A 22,719-nucleotide genomic window follows, 5' to 3' on the forward strand; every position below is an offset into this window, starting at 1 on the left:
GTCATCATGCAGCGGTGAGCTGTGACATCAGCTATTAATTCCTATGGTTGAGTTTTGTGGGCATGGTCATCAGTGCAGCGGTGAGCTGTGACATCAGCTATTGATTCCTATGGTTGAGTGTTGTGGGCATGGTCATCAAGCAGCGGTGAGCTGTGACATCAGCTATTGATTCCTATGGTTGAGTGTTGTGGGCATGGTCATCATGCAGCGGTGAGCTGTGACATCAGCTATTGATTCCTATGGTTGAGTGTTGTGGGCATGGTCAGCATGCAGCAGTGACATCAGCTATTGATTCCTATGGTTATGTGTTGTGGGCATGGTCATCATGCAGCGGTGAGCTGTGACATCAGCTATTGATTCCTATGGTTGAGTGTTGTGGGCATGGTCAGCATGCAGCAGTGACATCAGCTATTGATTCCTATGGTTATGTGTTGTGGGCATGGTCATCATGCAGCGGTGAGCTGTGAAATCAGCTATTGATTCCTATGGTTGAGTGTTGTGGGCATGGTCATCATTCAGCGGTGAGCTGTGACATCAGCTATTGATTCCTATGATTGAGTGTTGTGGGCATGGTCATCATGCAGCGGTGAGCTGTGACATCAGCTATTGATTTCTATGGGTGAGTGTTGTGGGCATGCTCTGTGACCCGTCACACACTGCATTTCCATGTGTCGGGTGCAGTAGTAGGGGGCCGGCACTACAGGGTAGTGCTGAAGACTTGCTTTAGACTGCACTACTGCTCAGCTACACTCCCCGACACAGAGTACATCACCAGGTACTAGGTGGACACCTCGCACAGTGGCTCTATAGAGATGCTGCAGAGCACACACCCCGAGTCTCAGCTGCTAGTATGTGATGTCGCCATGAGACCACATGGGGGGCTTCCGAGTAGTGACCACCATTATACTCAGATTTACAGGTGGTCACTGGTCAGAGGTGGCTGCTGCGTTGTGCAGGGGGTCCGGCCCGACCATCACTGGTATAAACATCACTAAACAAGACCCACGTTCATCTCATCATCAGGATGGAAGAAACAACAGAACGGCAGCGTCAAGTAAACCAGCATTTTATTTGTAACAGGAAATGTTCCAGCAATTAAGTGATGAGGTATTGTTGTGAATGGACCACAGCAGATCACGAGGTTCCGGACGGACGCCTCATTTCTTCCACTCATTCTTGTCGTAGTCCCATTTGGCGGAGAAGCCTTCCACCGGGTTGATCCTCATGTCCAGCATCCTCTTGGTCTGCATGGCGACCCATTCATCAGACAGAGTGTGTGGGATCTCCCCGAAGACTAGAACAGACGGGAAGAGGTCAATTACCTGCTGCTTCCCAAGGCACACGTCCATCACATTCTATACACACAGTACTCAAGAAAAAAAAAATCTTACAACTTTCTAACAAGTTTTTTAACCCACAGGATCTCTGCTTCCTGTCAATGAATGGGAACATTAAAGAAAACCGTGCCAAGAGCCAATACTACCCACAGCTGAAGGTTTGTCACAATTGCACGGAGTCTCACTCACTGCAAGCTGACAATTATCACACGGCAATGAATCTGAGGCCGTCCTGAGTATCAGGTCTATACCTGGCTCATATGCAGTCACGTCTCTGTCCTCCCAGATCTGTCGCTTTATTCTCTAGCCTCCAGAGAAAGAGCCGCCGGCACCTAGGAGTGGTCACTGGCGAGATATCCCCCAGCTTGGACTGACATAAGTGACAGTAGTACGCCGGATACCGGCAATGTTTTACAAAGGGGGACCTGGACCCACAAAAGAAAGCAGAGGCAATGGCTGACGATGCATCATTGTGTAATACTACAGGGAAATCCTATACAAAGAATGGAGGCCGCTTGCAGGGGATAAAGGAGGCCAGATACCGACACTGTAAACAGTTCACAGGGACACCCATTCTCCGTACCTCATTGCCATGTAAGGGCCGGGAGAGTACAGCGAGGCCCTAGATCTCAGATACAGTAAGAAGGGGCGGAAAACTGGGAGTCGAAGGAGCCGGGTGCCATCGGGGAATGTAATCCTACATGTTTAAGTAGGTGCAAAAAAATGTGGATAATCTGGCATCTAAGGTTCAGAATCCTCAGAAAATCTGTAGTATGAGGCCCCCTTTATCACCACATGGTCACAGCATCCACATTCACACCCTCAGCCTGCACAAGGGGAAATCGTGTGCCGCCCCCCCCAGATCCTTACATAATTAATTCAGTAATACCCCACTAATGCTGCATGGGAATAGTTGTGCTGCAGAGCGTCCCTCCAGGCCAAATCTGACAGATTGGGTGGGTGACACGAAGTTAGACAGCAGGGACCTGTGCAGCAACATGTAAGGACAAGCATCACCTGCTTTTGTATCACTTACCATATTCCCTCTGCCACACGATAATGAGGGCAGTGAGGCCGATGAAGATGAGCGTGCCACCCAGAACAGTCTTCCACTCGTTTGATCCCTTGTTCATATCAGCGTAGCTCTGGTTGAACTTGATGCGGTACACTGGCAGAAGGTATCAACTATTACAATCCTTCAATAAGCAGCTCAGAAATTGCACGAATATGTGCTCAATGAAATGCTGGCCGCCTCCAAGCGACCCCCCCCCCCCCCCACAAACCGCCGGCAGCGTCCAAGCAATCCCCCCCCCCCCACAAACCGCCGGCCGCCTCCAAGCGATCCCCCCCACAAACCGCCGGCCGCCTCCAAGCGACCCCCCCCCCCCCCACAAACCGCCGGCCGCCTCCAAGCGACCCCCCCCCCCCCCACAAACCGCCGGCCGCCTCCAAGCGATCCCCCCCCCACAAACCGCCGGCCGCCTCCAAGCGACCCCCCCCCCCCCCACAAACCGCCGGCCGCCTCCAAGCGACCCCCCCCCCCCCCCACAAACCGCCGGCCGCCTCCAAGCGATCCCCCCCCCACAAACCGCCGGCCGTCTCCAAGCGATCCCCCCCCCACAAACCGCTGGCCGCCTCCAAGCGATCCCCCCCACAAACCACCGGCCGCCTCCAAGCGATCCCCCCCACAAACTGCCGGCCGCCTCCAAGCGGCACCCATCTTCTCATGTGTGACAATAGGTGATGTAAATATAAGTTTACATGGGAGTCCCCAATTCAGCCTAGCCACCTAGAATAAATACGGACCCTCCCGAATGTGGGGCCGCCAGTATGCACGAAATATGGCCGCTCAGCACTTCCAGACTCTACTGTTTAGACGCGCCCCTTCTTCTAATCAGAAACTCCTCCGAGAGACATAATAGCTGCAGCTACTCACACTGCACCTTCTCCTGAGCGCTGAGAGACACCCACGCTCCCTTCTCTTTGTCTTTTAGAGCCTTCAGTTCCGGTGTGAGGTTTTCCAGGAAAGAGACTTCAGGCAGAGGAACGCCGCGGTGGTCGTGATATTTGGGGAGGGTGTATTCAGGAAGAGTAACACTGGCTGCAGAGACAAGAAACACAGTGACATTAGTCGTAGCGCTTAGACAACGCGGCGACTTACCGGCCCGAATATCTGCTGCATATACTGCAGCGAGGATCACAGCACCGGCTGAAGTTCTGTCTCACACTCCGGTGTCACCGTACAGGTCTGGATTACAGCCTTGTTTTATGAACACTACACCTGGGTTCATGGGTGGGAGGATAGCGCAGAGCTGAACCTGACGCAGCTGCCGCATTACTGCAGGATACATTCACTACGTTATTCCCGGAGGACAATGGGGGTCTTTTCTGACCCCTAATTTACATCTACTACAGGCAAAGCCTGTCACTTTCCATAAATAAGTCTGGTAATTTACTTTACCTGGTGGAAATGTCGCTGTTCTCCCTGAATCCGGCATTGCTTTTGTTTCTGCTCCTCTCCACTGGTCTCTGTATGCAAATCTAGTCTGTTCACCAACTGGGTGTGGTGCTAAAAAGACACCTAGAGAAGGGCTAAACACCACGCCCTTTTGACTTAAAAAAATACTAGCTTTGCATGCAGGGAGCCACATCACAAAAATGGAGAGGAGAAAGAATAAGAAAAAAACAACCCTGGATCCCGGGGATCAGCACCTTTCACTCCAGGCGCAGAGATTACCTATTTATGGCAACAGGTCTTACTTAAGGGTCACTTTTGTCTTGTGACAATGCAGAGTTACCAGCTGACATTCCCCCACATACGTGGTGATCAGAGACGAGCCACCGGCCTTCGGGCACATCAGCGCTACCCATGACGTTACCAGACGGGCAATGAATAACCGCGGACTGTGACGGACAGCACGTACCATGACCCTGCAGGCAAGTGGAGGTAGACAGGGCCCTCCTCCCAACCAGGCTGAGCACTCGTGAAGACAGCATTCTAGAGGAGCAAGAGAGATAACCAGTTATTACATGTGCTGGACGGAGACATGATCACACTCAGACATATCATGCGGCATCGCCCAAACTGCTGACCTATCAGATGTGCAGATTGCTGACCACCACCCAGGGACTTCAGATCCTCAGGAGCTGCCAAGTGCTGAACTAGCAGGAGAATCCGTGGCCCTCTCACTGAGGACTATTGACCAACGACTAAAGCTGCACTCTAGAGCATGCAAATATTAAATATGTGAAATATGAATTTATTAACTTTCTAGAACAGTAATGCAATTTATATTTCATGCTTGCATGTCATAGCAGCCTTGCAGTGCTGGGGTCCTGGGCTCAAATCCCACCAAGGACATCTGCCAGGAGTTTGCGTGAGTTCCTCCGGGGTCTCCGGTTTCCTCCCACAATCCAAACACATACTGATAGGTAATGTATATTGTGAACCCCGATGGGGAGAGTGATAATGTCTATAAAGCGCTGTGGAATTAATGGTGCTATGTAATGAGCAAAATAAATAGCGCTACAGAGTGCAGCTTTGTTAGTTACATATGGCTATGCTTAGTAATAATAATAATAATAATCTTTATTTTTATATAGCGCTAACATATTCCGCAGCGCTTTACAGTTTTGCACACATCATCATCACTGTCCCCGATGGGGCTCACAATCTAAATTCCCTATTAGTATGTCTTTAGAATGTGGGAGGAAACCGGAGTACCCGGAGGAAACCCACGCAAACACAGGGAGAACATACAAACTCCTTGCAGATGTTGTCCTTGGTGGGATTCGAACCCAAGACCCCAGCGCTGCAAGGCTGCAGTGCTAACCACTGAGCCACCGTGCTGCCCATAGTAAGCACCTGTACACACCTGGCTTCTATTTGGATGCGCTGGTCAGCCGTTTCACATCACTCAGGACTATGGTCACATTCTAGGACCCCCGACCCTCATGCTGCAGAGCGGTGAGCGGAGTCACGTCTCTGCACACAAAGCTCCATCATAAGGACGATGTGCAGAAGCTCCAGACTGCAGCATCCACCATGAAGGTCACCTTATCTACAAGGTCGCGGTGCCTTTCACAGGTCAGAATGCAGAGCAGAGCCCAAGCAGGATCAGGAGGTCCCCAAGTAATACAGGCCCCCGTATACTCAGCTCATCACTAGATCAGAGGGGAGCGGTCACTGCGTCTTTAAGGCTACACAGTAACACGCTTATTACTCAACCACATGAGATGTAACCACAGGGAGGAGAGGAGGAAGTGACCGCGGCATCGGCAGCCACCGGCGCGGCATCATTTCTCCTTTACAGACTTCACATTCTGCTGCAGGATTCACCTGAGGACCTCTCAGCGAGCTCACACTGAATGACTCCCATCCGTACTCCTGTCTACACCCCCACATGCTCCCGCGCTCTCGTCCGTACCCCCGTCCACGCCCCCGCGCTCTCATCCGTACCCCCGTCCACGCCCCCGCACTCTCGTCCACACCCCCGCGCTCTCGTCCGTACCCCCGTCCACGCCCCCGCACTCTCGTCCGTACCCCCGTCCACACCCCCGCGCTCCCGTCTGTACCCCCGCGCTCTCGTCCGTACCCCCATCCATGCCCCCGCGCTCCCGTCTGTACCCCCGCGCTCTCGTCCGTACCCCCGTCCACACCCCCGCGCTCCCGTCCGTACCCCCGTCCACACCCCCATCTGTACCCCCGAGCTCCCGTCTGTACCCCCGCGCTCTCGTCCGTACCCCCGCGCTCTCGTCCGTACCCCCGTCCACGCCCCCGCGCTCCCGTCTGTACCCCCGCGCTCTCGTCCGTACCCCCGTCCACACCCCCGCGCTCCCATCTGTACCCCCGAGCTCCCGTCTGTACCCCCGCGCTCTCGTCCGTACCCCCGTCCACGCCCCCGCACTCTCGTCCACACCCCCGCGCTCTCGTCCGTACCCCCGTCCACGCCCCTGCACTCTCGTCCACACCCCCGCGCTCTCGTCCGTACCCCCGTCCACGCCCCCGCACTCTCGTCCACACCCCCGCGCTCTCGTCCACACCCCCGTCCACGCCCCTGCACTCTCGTCCACACCCCCGCGCTCTCGTCCGTACCCCCGTCCACGCCCCCGCACTCTCGCCCACACCCCCGCGCTCTCGTCCGTACCCCCGTCCACGCCCCTGCACTCTCGTCCACACCCCCGCGCTCTCGTCCGTACCCCCGTCCACGCCCCTGCACTCTCGTCCACACCCCCGCGCTCCCGTCTGTACCCCCGCGCTCCCGTCTGTACCCCCGCGCTCCCGTCCGTACCCCCATCCACGCCCCCGCGCTCCCGTCTGTACCCCCGCGCTCTCGTCCGTACCCCCGTCCACGCCCCCGCGCTCCCGTCTGTACCCCCGCGCTCTCGTCCGTACCCCCGTCCACGCCCCCGCACTCTCGTCCGTACCCCCGTCCACGCCCCCGCACTCTCGCCCACACCCCCGCGCTCTCGTCCGTACCCCCGTCCACGCCCCTGCACTCTCGTCCACACCCCCGCGCTCTCGTCCGTACCCCCGTCCACGCCCCTGCACTCTCGTCCACACCCCCGCGCTCCCGTCTGTACCCCCGCGCTCCCGTCTGTACCCCCGCGCTCCCGTCCGTACCCCCATCCACGCCCCCGCGCTCCCGTCTGTACCCCCGCGCTCTCGTCCGTACCCCCATCCACGCCCCCGCGCTCCCGTCTGTACCCCCGCGCTCTCGTCCGTACCCCCGTCCACGCCCCCGCACTCTCGTCCGTACCCCCGTCCACACCCCTGCACTCTCGTCCACACCCCCGCGCTCTCGTCCGTACCCCCGTCCACGCCCCCGCACTCTCGTCCGTACCCCCGTCCACACCCCTGCACTCTCGTCCACACCCCCGCGCTCCCGTCTGTACCCCCGTCCACGCCCCCGCGCTCTCGTCCGTACCCCCGTCCACGCCCCCGCACTCTCGTCCGTACCCCCGTCCACGCCCCCGCACTCTCGTCCGTACCCCCGTCCACGCCCCCGCACTCTCGTCCGTACCCCCGTCCACGCCCCCGCACTCTCGTCCGTACCCCCGTCCACGCCCCCGCACTCTCGTCCGTACCCCCGTCCACGCCCCCGCACTCTCGTCCGTACCCCCGTCCACGCCCCCGCACTCTCGTCCGTACCCCCGTCCACGCCCCCGCACTCTCGTCCGTACCCCCGTCCACACCCCTGCACTCTCGTCCACACCCCCGCGCTCTCGTCCGTACCCCCGTCCACGCCCCCGCACTCTCGTCCGTACCCCCGTCCACACCCCTGCACTCTCGTCCACACCCCCGCGCTCTCGTCCGTACCCCCGTCCACGCCCCCGCACTCTCGTCCACACCCCCGCGCTGATTTATGGCCACACAGTGACATTAGTCAACACAATTGCAAAAAAATAAAAAATCTAAACATTTTTAGCCACAAATACAAAACATTAATGTCCCCCGAGGCCAAGGTCTTTAGTGCAGCAGGGGCACCACAGCTCCCAGCATGTCCGGCCAGCCGTGAGTGCTGGGAGCTGTAGTTCTCCAGTAATGGGGCCTACAGGGAGCTGCCGGCACACCGCGGCCCCTCCGCCCGCTCCCTACTCACCTCACCGCCTGTGCCAAGAACAGAGAGGACACCGGAACCAGCGAGACGGCAGTGAGGACACAGAGGAGGCGGCGCCCACCGCCGCACTGCACGCCGGGACGTCCTGGAGGACTCCACACGTAGCCCCGCCCCTCGGCCGCACACCGCCTGTATCCGGCCGTCGGCGGGTGACGGGGGGCGCGGCGTCACGTGACTGGCAGCGGCGCTGTTCTCGGGGGTCACCGGCACCTGTACCGCGCTGCCCACACACCAGAGTCATCACCCTGCCCGCAGTAACAATGGCGGCCGCATGCCGCCTCGCTACCACGTGATCGGAATCACTTTACGGCAGTGCTCCGCGCGCGACCGCCGGCTTCTCGCTTTCCGGCTGTGTGCTTCTCGCGGTGACAGACTGTGCAGAGCCGGCGGAGAGGACCGGGAGCAGCCTGGAGGTGAGGAGGCGCCGTGCGGGGCCCCGGGGAGTACCGCTGCTGCCGGTCATCTCCCATTCTCCAGCAACACGTCCTCCCTGAGCGGCCACTTACCGGCCTCAGTGCTCCGGAGCCGCACAGGACCCGGGGCTGACACTCTCTGGGCGGCTGCTGTAGGGTTATCAGCAGGAGATGATCACTGGAGCACCAGTAACCTGCTGCCGGGTCTAGCCCGCCCCCTCTGACTGCCTGCACTGTGCATAGGCAGGAAGCTGTCAGTCACTGGTGGAGGCAGGATAATAATACAGAGTCCGGTAGTGATAAACTGCAGCCAGCAGCCCAGTAAGTGACGCATCGCTGGAATCAGCGTCTCTGCAGAGAAATCCTGCAGCTCTCTGGTGGGGAGCACAGGGCGACATTCTCCTGTTAGATACCAGTCCTGGCAGCCCATGGCTGAGTGCATGCTGGGAGTTGTAGTTCTGCCCAGCCTGATACATATTGTCCTGTCACACAATGTAACACGGTGCGGACCACGATAACCAGGGAAACACCGTCATCATCTGTCCTCCGTCTCTCTCCTCCTCCTTCCCAGCTTCTGTCTCTCTCTTTCATCCTTCTTCCATCCTTCTTCTTCCATTCTTCTTCTTCCTCTTTCCTCCTTCTTCTTCTTCCATTCTTCTTCTTCTTCTTTCCTTCTTCTTTCCTTCTTCTTCTTCTTCTTCTTCTTTTCTTCTTCTTCTTCTTTTCTTCTTCTTCTTCTTTCCTTCTTCTTCTTCTTTCCTTCTTCTTCTTCTTCTTTTCTTCTTCTTTCCTTCTTCTTCTTCTTCTTTTCTTCTTCTTCTTTCCTTCTTCTTTCCTTCTTCTTCTTCTTCTTCTTTCCTTCTTCTTCTTTCCTTCTTCTTCTTCTTTCCTTCTTCTTCTTTCCTTCTTCTTCTTCTTTCCTTCTTCTTCTTTCCTTCTTCTTCTTCTTTCCTTCTTCTTCTTCTTTCCTTCTTCTTCTTCTTCTTCTTCTTCTTTCCTTCTTCTTCTTCTTCTTCTTCTTTCCTTCTTCTTTTTCTTCTTCTTTTTCTTCTTCTTCTTTCCTTCTTCTTTTTCTTCTTCTTTTTCTTCTTCTTCTTCTTCTTCTTCTTCTTCTTCTTCTTCTTCTTCTTTCCTTCTTCTTCTTTTTCTTCTTCTTCTTTCCTTCTTCTTCTTTTTCTTCTTCTTCTTTCCTTCTTCTTCTTCTTCTTCTTCTTCTTCTTCTTCTTCTTTCCTTCTTCTTCTTCTTTCCTTCTTCTTCTTCTTTCCTTCTTCTTCTTCTTCTTTCCTTCTTCTTCTTCTTTCCTTCTTCTTCTTCTTCTTCTTCTTCTTCTTCTTCTTTCCTTCTTCTTCTTCTTCTTCTTTCCTTCTTCTTCTTCTTTCCTTCTTCTTCTTCTTTCCTTCTTCTTCTTCTTTCCTTCTTCTTCTTTCCTTCTTCTTCTTCTTCTTCTTCTTCTTTCCTTCTTCTTTCCTTCTTCTTCTTCTTCTTCTTCTTCTTCTTCTTCTTCTTCTTCTTCTTTCCTTCTTCTTCTTTCCTTCTTCTTCTTCTTTCCTTCTTCTTCTTCTTTCCTTCTTCTTCTTCTTTCCTTCTTCTTCTTCTTTCCTTCTTCTTCTTTCCTTCTTCTTCTTCTTTCCTTCTTCTTCTTCTTTCCTTCTTCTTCTTCTTCTTCTTCTTCTTCTTCTTCTTCTTCTTCTTCTTCTTTCCTTCTTCTTCTTCTTCTTCTTTCCTTCTTCTTTTTCTTCTTCTTCTTTCCTTCTTCTTTTTCTTCTTCTTTCCTTCTTCTTTTTCTTCTTCTTTTCCTTCTTCTTTTTCTTCTTCTTCTTCTTCTTTTTCTTCTTCTTCTTTCCTTCTTCTTTTTCTTCTTCTTCTTTCCTTCTTCTTTTTCTTCTTCTTTTCCTTCTTCTTTTTCTTCTTCTTCTTCTTTCCTTCTTCTTCTTTCCTTCTTCTTCTTTTTCTTCTTCTTTCCTTCTTCTTCTTTCCTTCTTCTTCTTTTTCTTCTTCTTCTTCTTCTTCTTTCCTTCTTCTTCTTCTTCTTTCCTTCTTCTTCTTCTTCTTTCCTTCTTCTTCTTCTTCTTCTTTCCTTCTTCTTCTTCTTCTTCTTCTTTCCTTCTTCTTCTTCTTCTTTCCTTCTTCTTCTTCTTTCCTTCTTCTTCTTCTTCTTCTTTCCTTCTTCTTCTTCTTTCCTTCTTCTTCTTCTTCTTTCCTTCTTCTTCTTCTTCTTCTTCTTTCCTTCTTCTTCTTCTTCTTCTTTCCTTCTTTCCTTTTTCTTCTTCTTTCTTCCATTCTTCTTTCTTCTTCTTCCTCTTCCCCTTCATCTTCTTCTCCTTCTTCTCCTATTCTTCTCCTTCCATCCTTCTTCTTTCAACCTTCTTCTTCTTATCCTTCTTCCCTTCTTCTTCCCTTCTTCCCTTCTTCTTCCCTTCTTCTTCTTCCATCTTTCTTCTTCTTCCATCTTTCTTCTTCTTCTTCCATCTTTCTTCTTCTCCTATTCTTCTCCTTCCATCCTTCTTCTTGTTTCCTTCTTCTTCTTCCTCCTTCTTCCCTTCTTCCCTTCTTCTTCTTCCCTTCTTCTTCTTCCCTTCTTCTTCTTCCCTTCTTCTTCTTCCCTTCTTCTTCTTCCCTTCTTCTTCTTCCCTTCTTCTTCTTTCCATCTTTCTTCTTCTTTCCATCTTTCTTCTTCTTCCATCTTTCTTCTTCTTCCATCTTTCTTCTTCTTCCATCTTTCTTCTTCTTCCATCTTTCTTCTTCTTCCATCTTTCTTCTTCTTCCATCTTTCTTCTTCCATCTTTCTTCTTCTTCCATCTTTCTTCTTCCATCTTCTTCTTCCATCTTTCTTCTTCTTCTTCTTCCATCTTTCTTCTTCCCTTCTTCCATCTTTCTTCTTCCCTTCTTCCATCTTTCTTCTTCCCTTCTTCCATCTTTCTTCTTCTTCCATTCTTCTTCTTCTTCCTTCCTTCTTCGATCCTTCTTCCTTCCTTCTTCCATCCTTCTTCCTTCCTTCTTTCTTTCTTCCTTCCTTCTTCCTTCTTCTTCTTCCCCGGCCTCAGTCGCTCTCTCCTCCCTCCCGTCCTCCGTCCGCCCTCTGCCTCTGTCTCCCCCATTATCTACTTTCTTTCCTTTCCCGCAGAGAAGATGCCCGCCTTCAAGCTGACGACACAAGCGTACTGCAAGATGATGCTGCACGGCGCCAAGCACCCGGCCAGCTCTGTGAATGGCGTGTTAGTTGCGGAGAAGCAGAAGCGTAAAGAGGCTCTGCAGCAGCAGGTCCTGTTCGTGGACTGCATCCCGCTCTTCCATGGTACCATCGCTCTGTCCCCGGTACTGGAGGTGGCGCTGACGCTGGTAAGAAGCCGCTCACCTCTGCGGTGCAGTGTGTCGGTGGTGTTACTGACTCCGCTGACACATTGTAACGACCCTCCGCTCTGCTAGGTGAGCCGGGCTTTATTATTACTGGATGGAAGCAATAAATGTTGTCATTCACTGACGGCGATCAGAGATCCTGCAGACGATGTCACAGATTTTCTTCCGTTCCTTTTTGCTCGGGGTGTTCCTGTGTGTAGAGATCCCCCCCGGATCTGTAATAGTTTGGTTTTCGGGGGGCTGTAGTGTCGGTTCTCACAGTCCCATCTTGGTGTAGTGTTCTCGCTGAATCGCTCTGTCGCCATGTTCCTTCGCAGATCGACACGTGGTGTAAAGAGAACAGTTACGTGATCGCCGGCTACTATCAAGGGAACGAGCGGCTGAAAGACAACAGGTCAGTGCTGCGCCAGATGCATCACCCTCCACCAGTCACATGACTGATACACGGTGGCGGGTAAAATTCTGGGCACCCCTGGTCAAAATGACTGTTATTGTGAACAGACAAGCTGCAAGCTGAAGATGAAATAATCCAAAAGGCCTAAAGTTACAGATGACACATTTCCTTTGTATTTTAGGCAAAAAATATATTTTCATCTTTTACAGTTTAAAAGTTACAAAAAGAAAAATGGGCCGATACAAAAGTTTGGGCATCCTGCTTGGTTAGTACCTAGTAGTGCCCCATTTTTTGAAAGTATGACAGCTTGCAAACACTCTTATACCTAGCCAAGAGTCTTTCAGTTCTTGTGTGAGGGATTTTCCTCCATTCTTCCTTGGAAAATTCTTCCTGTTCTGTGAGATTCCTGGGTCGTCTTCCATCCTCTGCTGTTTTGAGGTTTAGCGACAGATTTTCAATGATGTTCTGATCAGGGGACTGTGAGGGGCATTGTAAAAGCTTCAGCTTGCCCCTTTTGTATTCGTCTATTGTGGATTGTGACGTGTGTGTAGGATCATTCTCCACTAGTAGCAGCCATCCTCTTCCTCATTCTCTTCCTCTTTTCACCTTCCTCTTTGTTGCAGATGCTGTTATGTTTGCATCAGTAAGTTGTTGAAATGTCATTGATTCCATTAATCCCTCTACCCGGGAAATGATCCCTGTGCCATTGGCTGCAACACAACTAGAGTTGAGCGAATACTGTATTTTTCAGATTATATCACGCCCTATTTTTGCCCCAAATTTTTGGGGAAAATGGGGGTGCGTCTTATAATGCGTATATACCTTATCAGTACCGTTGCTGCAGTCCGCAAGCTGGGATAAGGGGGTGCCCGGCAGTGCTGCGGGAGTGTCTGGTGCTGCAGGGGTGTCTGGCAGTGCTGCAGGGGGGCTCTGCCGACATTTTGTGAAAGGCCAGAGCCCCCAGCAGGTCCATGGTTTCCTGTGTGATGGACTCCGGGAAAATGACCAGACCCGTTGAAGTGTGGTAACGTGAAACAGCCGTCGTCCTCTCTCCCCGCACCCCTCTGCACCTTACCATCTAAGATGAGTCTTGAAATAAAGGACTTTCCAAGCTGCCATGGTGAGTTCCGCTTACTTATTTCTGTGTTTCAGTCTGAACCTGGTCGCCGAGAGAATCGCCTCACGGATCGCAGATGGGTGCAGCGACGCCGCCCTAATAATGGTAAGGAAATGTGTGTTATCCAGCCTTATGCAGGGGTCTAATCTGGTCTGTACTGGGGGCTATGGAGGTGGGAGGTAGCTCTGCAGTGTGAGAGCAGAGGGGTGTGATATGGGGCAGAAGCATCCGGCAGCGAGATCCTACGTGGAGGGGGACAGCAACTGTTACATAAAAGGTGGGGCCCGTTGTGGTGGGCACTGGGGGTCCGTTGCAGTGGAAGCTTTATGTAAAGGAAGGGCAGCCTGTGAATTCCTTGGAGGTGCGGTGGAGCATTATATGGGGAGAGGGGCTGTAGATCGGGGTCTGGCGCCCAGTCTCCTTCATATCGTGTCCAGTCAGGGTCTCTTTATTGTTGGTGGAGCAGCGCCCCCCAGTGTCCGTAGATATTCTCTGCATTAACGCCGCATCTTCTGTCGTGTGTCCTGCAGGTGGACAACGCCAAATTCTCCGTGGACTGTATCCTCCCTTCCATCCATGTGTATGAGAGCCATGACAGCAGGTGGAAAGCGAGAGACCCGCACGAGTGAGTATCCACAGGAGGTACCGGACTCGGTGGCCCCTGCAGAACCTGCTGCTCCGCCATCAGTGACTGTACGATCGTTCATTGAAGATGATCTGATAGAAAAACAGCTAAAAACCATAAAAACAAAATCTGCAAAACTGCTCCCAATAATCTGGGCCAAGAGGCAACGATGAGGGCCGGTACAATGATAAGTGGGGTGATAGAAGCCGGGTGTGATATCTGTAACAGAGCGATAAAGTGCAGATCGGAGCATAAAAGGAGTGAAATAAGGAAAAGTGTCACTGTCCGTAATACAGAGAATCGCAGGACGGGCGTCCATACAACCAGAGGGAGAGCGGCGGAGGCACCGAAGTCACCGTTCTGCTGCCGCCATGTACTGAAAGCAGTGGAAACAGTGCTGATCAGTGATACCGGCACATGCGCAGAGATGACGGATGACATACCGGCACATGCGCAGAGATGACGGATGACATACCGGCACATGCGCAGAGATGACGGATGACATACCGGCACATGCGCAGAGATGACGGATGACATACCGGCACATGCGCAGAGATGACGGATGACATACCGGAACATGCGCAGAGATGACGGATGACATACCGGCACATGCGCAGAGATGACGGATGACATACCGGCACATGCGCAGAGATGACGGATGACATACCGGAACATGCGCAGAGATGACTGATGACATACCGGCACATGCGCAGAGATGACGGATGACATACCGGCACATGCGCAGAGATGACTGATGACATACCGGAACATGCGCAGAGATGACGGATGACATACCGGCACATGCGCAGAGATGACGGATGACATACCGGCACATGCGCAGAGATGACGGATGACATACCGGAACATGCGCAGAGATGACGGATGACATACCGGCACATGCGCAGAGATGACGGATGACATACCGGCACATGCGCAGAGATGACGGATGACATACCGGCACATGCGCAGAGATGACGGATGACATACCGGCACATGCGCAGAGATGACGGATGACATACCGGCACATGCGCAGAGATGACGGATGACATACCGGCACATGCGCAGAGATGACGGATGACATACCGGCACATGCGCAGAGATGACGGATGACATACCGGCACATGCGCAGAGATGACGGATGACATACCGGCACATGCGCAGAGATGACGGATGACATACCGGCACATGCGCAGAGATGACGGATGACATACCGGCACATGCGCAGAGATGACTGATGACATACCGGCACATGCGCAGAGATGACGGACGACATACCGGAACATGCGCAGAGATGACGGACGACATACCGGAACATGCGCAGAGATGACGGACGACATACCGGAACATGCGCAGAGATGACGGACGACATACCGGCACATGCGCAGAGATGACGGATGACATACCGGAACATGCGCAGAGATGACTGATGACATACCGGAACATGCGCAGAGATGACTGATGACATACCGGAACATGCGCAGAGATGACGGACGACATACCGGCACATGCGCAGAGATGACGGACGACATACCGGCACATGCGCAGAGATGACGGACGACATACCGGCACATGCGCAGAGATGACGGACGACATACCGGCACATGCGCAGAGATGACGGACGACATACCGGCACATGCGCAGAGATGACGGACGACATACAGGCACATGCGCAGAGATGACGGACGACATACCGGCACATGCGCAGAGATGACGGACGACATACCGGCACATGCGCAGAGATGACGGACGACATACCGGCACATGCGCAGAGATGACGGACGACATACCGGCACATGCGCAGAGATGACGGACGACATACCGGCACATGCGCAGAGATGACGGACGACATACCGGCACATGTGCAGAGATGACGGATACTATACATACATCAGAGTGGTAGCAGTTAGCCGGCGTGCCATAATGATAGGAGTTGTTCTTCTTCTGCGGCTACAGCTGATTATAGAGTTTGATTTATCACTAATAACAATGGAGCCGACACATAAACCGCATATAATAATGTATATGAATTACATGGGAATGTCAGAGTCTAAGCGCAGACACCAGAGGGGCGAATATTCCCCCTGTCCTCTGTGCCGCCATATCTGCACCCTGGAGAGCTGGGTGATAGCCCACATCCTGTAGTGATACTGGGGGGTGTATCATGGTGCAGCCGCGTCTGGGACGCTCGGGGGGGGCCATATTGCTTGTCACTATAAGGCATGGACACGTGATGGGGGTGTGATGATGTTGGGGTGCTGCCTTGTGCGTTGAGGCTTGTTCTCATGTCTCCCCAGAGATGTCTTTGAAGACTGGCCGGAAGCTCAGCGGATCACGGCTTCTCTCATGGACAGCCGCTCTTATGAAGCCCTGGTGGATTTCGACAGCCACCTAGACGACTTACGTAACGACTGGGCCAACCCCGAAATCAATAAGTCTATCATCCATCTATGCTAAGGTCAGAGGAGCTGCCGCCGGCCCACGCTATGCAAGATGACCGCCGAATGTAGACAGTGTGGTGACCACCATCCCTGCTGCCGGCGGGATCCTACCTCTGAACAGACATATTAACGGTTCCAATCAAGGGACGGGAATCCCGAGCGGCGGGTGCCCACGAGTGCCGTCCGTCCACCACCTAGAGGCTGGCGCTTATGCTGCCCAGTACTGCAGCCCCATTCTGAAGCCCCCGCTGCCCGGTACTGCAGCCCCCCGCCTCCTTTTCTATATTGTGGTTTTTGTTTCTATTAACAGAGAATTAATTCTATTAAGGCTGCAGAAGGCGAGCGTCATGGAGAAGTTCAGTGCACGCTGCCGGCCCCGGCGCGCGTTTCTTGTATCGTCACAGGACGTGTCTGTAAATGGCTGCTGTATCTCTATTCCCTCCGTACTCAGAGGTACATGATGATCACTGTACCCCCCGCTGCCTGTCAGTGAATAGTTGCTCTTCTTACCTCTCCTCCGGGGCGTCGGCGTCTGCCCCTCGTATCTGTCTCCGGTCCGGAGCCCCTCGCGTCCTCCTCTCACACTGAACCTCTGATTTCTTCTGTCGGACTTTGCACATTAATTTGGAGATTTTCTACTTTCATGTTTTCTCTTTTTCTTGTTGTGTTTGAAGAATATTAATAAAACTTTACAAAATTCTGTAATTTCTGCACTTCTGTATCAGATCGTAAACTGCAGACATCTCTCTTTACAGCTTGCTGCAAAGAACCTGACTCCTTAAAGGGAAACTCCACTTTTAATTTTTGACTTTCAGTATGGTACTAATGAAATGATTGAATCACTTCACGTTGTGGCCACACTCCCGTCAGGGTCATGAATCCGGCCGCTATCCTGTGGAAAAAAAAGCAAAGCATCATGGGGAGTACAGCTGTTAGATCACATGACTGATAGAAGGGCGGAGCTTATTGCCAGCAGTGCAGTCACCCCTGACCTCTGATGTCACTGCCCCTTCTGCACTACAGACCTGTCAGATCACAGCCATGCTGACTGTTTCCAGTAAGAAGTGTGGCCACATCTCCGTGTATAATGCAGTCTGTGTCACACAATTGACAGAACTGTGAATGCAGCTCTGGAGGTGACTATAACTTAATATAAAAAGGGAGAAAGCTGCAATATAAAAGGATCCAGAGCGGTCAATAGTCTGACCAGGCGGGTGAATGTCCTCTATTGCTCTCTGTTATCACCCATTCCTGGCTGCATAGAGGCTGATAAGTAATAGCAAGAGCAAAACAGGAGGAACATCGGTTGCTCTTGTTAGAATCTCCAGACTGTGGACCTAGAATCATAGAATCGTAGGGTTGGAAGGGACCTCCTGGGCCATCTGGTCCAACCCCCTGCTCAAAGCAGGATTCGCTAAATCATCCCAGACAGATGTCTGTCCAGCCTCTGTTTGAAGACTTCCATTGAAGGAGAACTCACCACTTCTCGTGGCAGCCTGTTCCACTCATTGATCACTCTCACTGTCAGAAAGTTTTTTCTAATATCTAATCTGTGTCTCCTCCCATTCAGTTTCATCCCATTGCTTCTAGTCTTTCCTTGTGCAAATGAGAATAAAGATGATCCTTCTACAATGTGACAGCCCTTTAGATATTTGTAGACAGCTATTAAGGCTGAGTTCACACGTGGCGTTTTTTTCGCGTTTCCGCGGCGGTTTTAACCGCGCAATTTTGCCGCGAAAACGCGAAAAATAAGCATCCCATGCATTCCTCTGGGATTCCGCAATGCTGTACTAATGCTGCGGTTTTTACCGCGGCGGAATCGCTTCGCGGTAAAAACCGCAGCATGCTCATTAATTTGCGGAATCGCGGCGATCCCGCACCCATAGGAATGCATTGTTCCGCTTACTTCCCGCATGTGGCTGTGCACACCATGCGGAAAGTAAGCAGAACAATTGCGGATGGTACCCACGGTCCGGAGGAGGGGAGACTGTCCTCCGGGCTTTGGGTACCATATCCCTGTAAAAAATAGAATTTAAAAATAAAAAATATTGTATTCTCACCCTCCGGCGTCCCGCGCAGCCTTCCCGCTTCTCTCCACGCTCTCGTTCCCAGTAGTCCTTTGCGAAAATGCCTGCGATGGCGTCCGTTCTCGCAGGATCGCGAAGTCTCGCGGTCATTCGCGCGACGTCATCGCGAATGACCGCGAGACGTCGCGATCCCGCGAGAACTAACGTCATCGCGGGCATTTTCGCAGAGGATTACTGGGAACGGATGCGCGGGACGTCGGAGGGTAGGAATAACACCATTTTTTATTTTTTTTTTTTACATTCTATCTTTTACTATTGATGCTGCATAGGCAGCCTCAGTAGTAAAAAGTTGGTCACACTTGTCAAACACTATGTTTGACGAGTGTGACCAACCTGTCAACCAGTTCTCCAAGCAATGCTACAGATCGCTTGGAGAACGCTAGCATTTTGCAAGCTAAATACGCTTGCAAAATGCTAGTTTTTCCGCGGGAAAATCGCGGGAATTTAAAATGCGATTTTCCCGCGGACTGGAATTCCAGAATTCTCGCGGTAATTTCCGCGAGAGTTCCGGTACGTGTGCACATAGCCTAAGTCTCCTCTCAGTCTTCTCTTCTGCAAGCTAAACATTCCCAAATCCTGCAACCTTTCCTCATAAGACAGGGTTTGCAGACCGGTCACCATTCTGGTCGCTCTTTTCTGAACTTGATCCAGTTTGTTGATGTCTTTTTTAAAATGTGGTGCCCAAAACTGGACACACTATTCCAGATGAGGTCTGACCAAAGAGGAGTAGAGGGAAATAATGACTTCACGTGATCTAGACTGTATGCTTCTGTTAATACATCCTAGAATTGCATTTGCCTTTTTTTGCTGCTGCATCACACTGTTGACTCATATTTAGTCTGTGATCTATTAATATACCCAAGTCTTTTTCACATGTGCTGTTGATTAGCCCTATTCCTCCCATTCTGTATATGAATGAAAGCCACCATGCTTTACACTGCATACTGTATCTAGACTACTAGGATACCCTTTTTGTTAGGGTTCTGTTACTGTCCAGTCCTCTGCAGCACCCCCACAGGAGGAATGATGCATTACACAGGGTTGATTTGTGTCTATGTCCAGCATCCACACATACTCTTATGTGGGGTCCTGTATTGGGGATCCCGTCTCACATACACATATTGGGGACTCCCGATCTTTGTTCTGCTGCACGGTGGTCCTGTGTTGGGGACTCCCGATCTATGCTCTGCTGCACGGTGGTCCTGTGTTGGGGACTCCCGATCTATGCTCTGCTGCACGGTGGTCCTGTGTTGGGGACTCCCGATCTATGCTCTGCTGCACGGTGGTCCTGTATTGGGGACTCCTGATCTATGCTCTGCTGCACGGTGGTCCTGTGTTGGGGACTCCCGATCTATGCTCTGCTGCACGGTGGTCCTGTGTTGGGGACTCCCGATCTATGCTCTGCTGCACGGTGGTCCTGTATTGTGGACTCCTGATCTTTGCTCTGCTGCACGGTGGTCCTGTGTTGGGGACTCCTGATCTATGCTCTGCTGCACGGTGGTCCTGTATTGGGGACTCCCGATCTTTGTTCTGCTGCACGGTGGTCCTGTATTGGGGACTCCTGATCTATGCTCTGCTGCACGGTGGTCCTGTATTGGGGACTCCCGATCACTGCTCTGATGCACGGTGGTCCTGTATTGGGGACTCCCGATCTTTGTTCTGCTGCACGGTGGTCCTGTATTGGGGACTCCCGATCTTTGTTCTGCTGCACAGTGGTCCTGTATTGGGGACTCCCGATCTATGCTCTGCTGCACGGTGGTCCTGTGTTGGGGACTCCCGATCTATGTTCTGCTGCACGGTGGTCCTGTATTGGGGACTCCAGATCTTTGCTCTGCTGCACGGTGGTCCTGTATTGGGGACTCCCGATCTATGCTCTGCTGCACGGTGGTCCTGTATTGGGGACTCCCGATCTGTGCTCTGCTGCACGGTGGTCCTGTATTGGGGACTCCCGATCTATGCTCTGCTGCACGGTGGTCCTGTGTTGGGGACTCCCGATCTATGCTCTGCTGCACGGTGGTCCTGTATTGGGGACTCCCGATCTATGCTCTGCTGCACGGTGGTCCTGTATTGGGGACTCCCGATCTATGCTCTGCTGCACGGTGGTCCTGTATTGGGGACTCCCGATCTATGCTCTGCTGCACGGTGGTCCTGTATTGGGGACTCCCGATCTATGCTCTGCTGCACGGTGGTCCTGTGTTGGGGACTCCCGATCTTTGCTCTGATGCAGGGTGGTCCTGTATTGGGGACTCCCGATCTATGCTCTGCTGCACGGTGGTCATGTATTGAGGACTCCCGATCTATGCTCTGATGCAGGGTGGTCCTGTATTGAGGACTCCCGATCTATGCTCTGATGCAGGGTGGTCCTGTATTGGGGACTCCCGATCTATGCTCTGATGCAGGGTGGTCCTGTATTGAGGACTCCCGATCTATGCTCTGATGCAGGGTGGTCCTGTATTGGGGACTCCTGATCTATGCTCTGATGCAGGGTGGTCCTGTATTGAGGACTCCTGATCTATGCTCTGATGCAGGGTGGTCCTGTATTGAGGACTCCCGATCTATGCTCTGATGCAGGGTGGTCCTGTATTGAGGACTCCCGATCTATGCTCTGATGCAGGGTGGTCCTGTATTGAGGACTCCCGATCTATGCTCTGATGCAGGGTGGTCCTGTATTGGGGACTCCTGATCTATGCTCTGCTGCACGGTGGTCCTGTATTGGGGACTCCCGATCTTTGCTCTGCTGCACGGTGGTCCTGTATTGGGGACTCCCGATCTATGCTCTGCTGCACGGTGGTCCTGTATTGGGGACTCTCGATCTTTGCTCTGCTGCACGGTGGTCCTGTATTGGGGACTCCTGATCTATGCTCTGCTGCACGGTGGTCCTGTATTGGGGACTCCCGATCTATGCTCTGATGCAGGGTGGTCCTGTATTGGGGACTCCTGATCTATGCTCTGCTGCACGGTGGTCCTGTATTGGGGACTCCCGATCTTTGCTCTGCTGCACGGTGGTCCTGTATTGGGGACTCCCGATCTATGCTCTGCTGCACGGTGGTCCTGTATTGGGGACTCCCGATCTTTGCTCTGCTGCACGGTGGTACTGTATTGGGGACTCCCGATTTTCGCTCTGATGCAGGGTGCGGACCCCACTCTTTGATGTAGGGGATCCTGTATTGGGGGCCCTCATCTCCCCACTGATAGTGAATCGGTGCTGTACGCGACCCTCCGACAGGCGCTGGAGCCGATCTTGTCCTCAGTCTCCCCAGGAAATTGGCAGAACCTGGATTTACCACTACAGGAAGAAACGTGAATCTTATCTCCATTCTATTTAATTTTCCAGTAAGTGATCTCCTGGCAGACGGCGCACACATTCATTACCGAGGCAGTAACTCAATGTCTGCGGAACAGTGAACCCAGGAAATCCAGCGTGGGCAGCGCCTACCTCATATTCAGATTCTTCCCACTCATGGGGGTCCACAGCCTCATCTGGGGGATTACACCTAGGCTACAATAATTCAGATTTATCATGTATCTCTGTGGACAGGGAGCTCCCTCTAGTGGTGGCTGCAGACAGGATTTTATCATGTATCTCTGTATACAGGGAGCTCCCCCTAGTGGTGGCTGCAGACAGGATCTTATCATGTATCTCTGTATACAGGGAGTTCCCCCTAGTGGTGGCTGCAGACAGGATCTTATCATGTATCTCTATATACAGGGAGCTCCCCCTAGTGGTGGCTGCAGACAGAATCTTATCATGTATCTCTGTTTACAGGGAGCTCCCCCTAGTGGTGGCTGCAGACAGGATCTTATCATGTATCTCTGTATACAGGGAGCTCCTCCTAGTGGTGGCTGCAGACTGGATCTTATCATGTATCTCTGTATACAGGGAACTCCCCCTAGTGGTGACTGCAGACAGGATCTTATCATGTATCTCTGTATACAGGGAACTCCCCCTAGTGGTGACTGCAGACAGGATCTTATCATGTATCTCTATACAGGGAGCTCCCCCTAGTGGTGACTGCAGACAGGATCTTATCATGTATCTGTGTATACAGGGAGCTCCCCCTAGTGGTGGCCGCAGACAGAATCTTATTGTGTATCTGTGTAAACAGGGAGCTCCCCCTAGTGGTGACTGCAGACAGGATCTTATCATGTATCTCTATACAGGGAGCTCCCCCTAGTGGTGACTGCAGACAGGATCTTATCATGTATCTCTATACAGGGAGCTCCCCCTAGTGGTGACTGCAGACAGGATCTTATCATGTATCTGTGTAAACAGGGAGCTCCCCCTAGTGGTGGTTGCAGACAGGATCTTATCATGTATCTCTGTATACAG

The 22,719-nt window shown here is 52.3% G+C and overlaps 2 protein-coding genes across 4 annotated transcripts; one reads left to right on the forward strand and one right to left on the reverse strand.

Annotated features, from left to right (window-relative positions):
- Window positions 1-1,050: 1,050 nt before the first annotated feature.
- COX4I1 (cytochrome c oxidase subunit 4I1) lies at window positions 1,051-8,074 on the reverse strand. 2 transcript variants are annotated; one of them, XM_073554892.1, is made up of 6 exons: window positions 7,940-8,014; window positions 4,431-4,560; window positions 4,262-4,335; window positions 3,274-3,438; window positions 2,374-2,505; window positions 1,051-1,294 (listed from the first exon to the last, which is right to left on the reverse strand). In XM_073554892.1, the coding sequence occupies exons 3-6, from the start codon at window positions 4,332-4,334 to the stop codon at window positions 1,158-1,160; spliced, it is 507 nt and encodes a 168-aa protein (XP_073410993.1). In that variant the 5' UTR covers window position 4,335; window positions 4,431-4,560; window positions 7,940-8,014; the 3' UTR covers window positions 1,051-1,157. The 2 variants fall into 2 exon arrangements, with proteins under 2 accessions (XP_073410993.1, XP_073410992.1); XM_073554891.1 differs by lacking the exon at window positions 4,431-4,560 and having other exon boundaries at window positions 7,940-8,074.
- Window positions 8,075-8,076: 2 nt separating this feature from the next.
- Window positions 8,077-17,007, forward strand: EMC8 (ER membrane protein complex subunit 8). Of its 2 annotated transcripts, none has more exons than XM_073554889.1 (6): window positions 8,077-8,370; window positions 11,496-11,710; window positions 12,046-12,122; window positions 13,275-13,344; window positions 13,770-13,864; window positions 16,159-17,007. In XM_073554889.1, the coding sequence occupies exons 1-6, from the start codon at window positions 8,229-8,231 to the stop codon at window positions 16,316-16,318; spliced, it is 759 nt and encodes a 252-aa protein (XP_073410990.1). In that variant the 5' UTR covers window positions 8,077-8,228; the 3' UTR covers window positions 16,319-17,007. The 2 variants fall into 2 exon arrangements, with proteins under 2 accessions (XP_073410990.1, XP_073410991.1); XM_073554890.1 differs by having other exon boundaries at window positions 8,232-8,370; window positions 11,501-11,710.
- The last annotated feature ends 5,712 nt before the right edge of the window (window positions 17,008-22,719 follow it).

The sequence above is a fragment of the Dendrobates tinctorius genome, unplaced genomic scaffold, assembly GCF_039654945.1.
Source record: "Dendrobates tinctorius isolate UK_male_01 unplaced genomic scaffold, ASM3965494v1 ptg000214l, whole genome shotgun sequence".
NCBI classification, from domain to species: Eukaryota; Metazoa; Chordata; class Amphibia; order Anura; family Dendrobatidae; genus Dendrobates; species Dendrobates tinctorius.